General features: G+C 39.4%; 1 protein-coding gene across 1 annotated transcript in view; it reads left to right on the plus strand.

The window, feature by feature from the left end:
• Positions 1-3642, plus strand: part of LOC106875444 (cytoplasmic dynein 2 heavy chain 1) — a 297845-nt gene that overhangs the window by 167723 nt on the left and 126480 nt on the right. The window contains exon 33 of the mRNA XM_052974965.1: positions 3256-3432. Coding sequence (XP_052830925.1) covers positions 3256-3432 — 177 coding nt within the window. The remainder of the gene's footprint in view (positions 1-3255; positions 3433-3642) is intronic.

Here is a 3642-nt window from a genome sequence, read left to right on the forward strand (position 1 = left end):
TATACACACACACACACACACAGACAGACACACACACACAGAGTTGGGCGTAAGTCCATTAATCCACTAATCATTAATTAATGAAGTTGACATTTTCATTAGTGATTCAACTTTTAAGTTAACTTTGAAAATCATTATCAGACTAATTAACTTTTGTTACATTTAGTTTCTGTTAACTCAAGTCCATTAACCCCAAAATTTCATAAAAACTGGTAAACGTTTAAAAGTTTTTATTGTTTTCAGATTGTCTTAGTATATTTAATATTCTACGTGTCATATTTAGGTGGGGTTTTTTTCCTACACTCATGCATAACACGGCCTCGCTCTGTTGGGACTACACGTGTGTTACTTTGACATCCTCATTGCATAAAATTTGTTTATGGGGAGAAAAATATTGAAAAATATCATTAGAAGTGTGAGTGAGAAAGAAACAAGGAGGCAGGTTTTGGGATGTGCTAGAAACAACAGCCAGATCTCCCATGAATCACACATTTTCCTTATACACACACATGCACTCACTCGCACACATACACTTATACACTCACACACACACGCACATATGCTCACTCACACACATGTGCGTGCGCACGCACTCACTCATACACGCACACACATACACACACTTCCACATGCAGATATGCTAACACACTCACACATACACACACACATTTACACAGTGACAGTGACACACTCGCCCACACACTCAGGCATAGCACAGATACACTCTGATATACACATGCACACTCACATACACACACACACAGCCATATACATACACAGACTCACATGCACAGAGACACACATGTGCACAGACACACACACCCATTCACATACAGACATACAAACATATGTACACACACACACACACACACACTCACAAACACAGACACACACATACATATACTTACACCCACAGACACACTCGAGCTCACACACATATCTATGGACACAGTCACACACATATAAACAGTGATATATGCAGATACACACACACACACACACACACAATGCATATACACAATGAGGAACAAGTGCACTTATGCACAGACACAAACACATACACACATACTCTCTCCCTCTTCTCTCTTTCTACCTCTCCCTCCTCTCTCTTCTTTTCTTTTTCCCATTCTCTTCGTCATCCCTCACCATCTCGCTCCCATATCTTCTAATATAAGTTAAACCACAGATTGATCTCTGTGTCATACCAAACCAAATATAAACTATTTGGAACCCAAAGAATTGGCAAATAAAGACAATGAGGTCATATGTCTTTGGAATGCAATTATTCTACACAATATAATTCTTGACTTACTTTAAATTAAATACTGTCTTTGAAATTTGGCCATAACTGTTCTCTTATATGAAGCGTTATCACATAGAACTATTGCAGCCATATATTTCCCTCTTTCCATCCCTCCATCCCTCTCTCTAACTCTCTCAGTCTCTCTTGCATTCTTTAACATATCCCCCCACACACACACACACTCATACATACATGCACACACACACACACACACACACACACACACACACACACACATATCTACCTACTTAAGTATTCGTCCCTCCGTCCTTCAACCCACATTCCATCTTCTTCATCTATCCATGGAGTCATCTATCCACTTTTGATTCCCCTCCATCCTTCCATACCTCTATCCTCCTTTTATTTCCCCTGTAGCCATCCATACATCTATTGACTTTTTATGTCCTTCCATCCACCTGCTCACCTTTTATTTGCCCTATCCACTCCTTCATTTCCCCATCCATTCAGCTCTCCATCCCTTCATTTTCTTCCATTTATCTGAAGGTACATGGCCTAGTGGTCAGGGTGTTGCACTCACAATCGCAACATCATGGTTTCAATTCCTGGACCAGGCAGTACATTATACTCTTGAGCAAAAAAATTCATTTCATATTGCTTCAGTTAAGTGAGTAACTCTGCAATGGACTGGTGTCTTGTCCTGGGGATATGTGATCCCTGTCATGTCATGGAAACCATGTAACTGCCCTATGAGACCTAGGACTTGAGGTAATCATGTCCAAGAGGTTGTTGTTATTGTTGTTGTTGATGATGAAATTTGGCCACAATGAAAGGTAGGCAAGATAATCTGCCTACCTTTTATTTCCTTCATCCATCCACCCTGTAAACACCATGGCCATCCTGCCTCCCGATGACAACATTAAGATTTGTTTCTCTATAGCTGTAGCACTGAAACACTTCATGACAATCAAGCTGAATATCTCTACATTGTTGTTTAGTCCATTTGAAATAGCAGCCAAATTATCCTCAAATCACATCCTCCCCTCTTAAAAAGGTTTGGGTTACATATTGTTGTTTTACATATACTATGACTGCAAAAGGCAAAACCTCCAAAAGATGGAATGGTCATAATTGGAGTTCCTTTGATCATCAGTCTGTTAATTCAATAAGGACTGAGCTCAGGATAAGCAACAATAACTACATCAGTAGTGTCTCCTTATCTCAGAGATCCACTAAAGTTTTTCTCTCTGTATGTGATTTTGAGAAGGGTTTTTATTTTCCCATCTGACCAACATCTCTAGGGTTTGTTTGATCAAATCATTAACTCTTCACCTGTCCAAACCATTCTCATAAGTTTGTCCTAAATTCCCATGCTTGTTTTCAGACTTTTACATAGTCCTTCTTTCATACTTTCTGAGTAATATAACGCTTTCCTTTCATAAATCCCAAGTTACTCTGGTGGTTGAAAAGAAAAAAATTGGGAATGTGTATCATATATGATGTGTTGACCCCAGGAAATTGTGTCCTGTGCATCATATACGACACACAGGGCAGACTAGGTGTTAAGATTACTCAGTTTCATTCTTTCTTACTTTTGTCTTCCTTTTGCTCATTCTTTCTTTCCATTATTCTTTCTTTCTTTGATTGTATTCATAAAAGTAGCAAGCTGGCAGAATCACTAGCATGCTAGGCAAAATCACTAGCATGCTAGGCAAAATCACTAGCATGCTAGGCAAAATGCTTAGTGGCATTTCTTCCAGTGCTACATTCTGAGTTCAAATTCCACCAAGGTCAGTTTTGCCATTCATATTTGCAGTGTTGATAAAATAAGTACCAGTTGAGCACTGGGGGTCAGTGTAATTGACTAGCACCCCTCCCCCACAGTTTCAGGCTTTGTGACTATAGCAGAAAGACTAATTATATTTCATTAAACTTTTATAACCGAGCTGTTATTTTATTATGTAACTGGAATGGTTTACATTGCTATTGAGCAGGTGAAGAAAGCCTTGGAACTCTATGAACAGCTGAAACAAAGGATGGGCATCGTAATTGTTGGACCAAGTGGTTCAGGCAAGTCCACTCTCTGGTCAGTTCTACGCCAAGCCTTAGCAAAGATTGGTCAGACAGTAAAACAGTACACAATGAATCCAAAGGCCATGCCAAGAACTCAGGTATGTTACAATGTTTTGTTATTGTTATTGTCATTATTGTATACGTAGCCAACCCTGCTCCCGCATGAGCAGTTAGTTCCACTACAGTCAACTCAAAGGTAACCTATAGCAGTGGCTCCCAAATGAATTTTTCACAGAATCTGTTATATGGTTTTCCCAGGGGGTGTGATATGTTGAGGCGTTAACCCAGCGTTTTTATTCTAGAACTTA

This window comes from Octopus bimaculoides, chromosome 20 (assembly GCF_001194135.2).
Source record: "Octopus bimaculoides isolate UCB-OBI-ISO-001 chromosome 20, ASM119413v2, whole genome shotgun sequence".
In the NCBI taxonomy this organism is placed as follows: domain Eukaryota; kingdom Metazoa; phylum Mollusca; class Cephalopoda; order Octopoda; family Octopodidae; genus Octopus; species Octopus bimaculoides.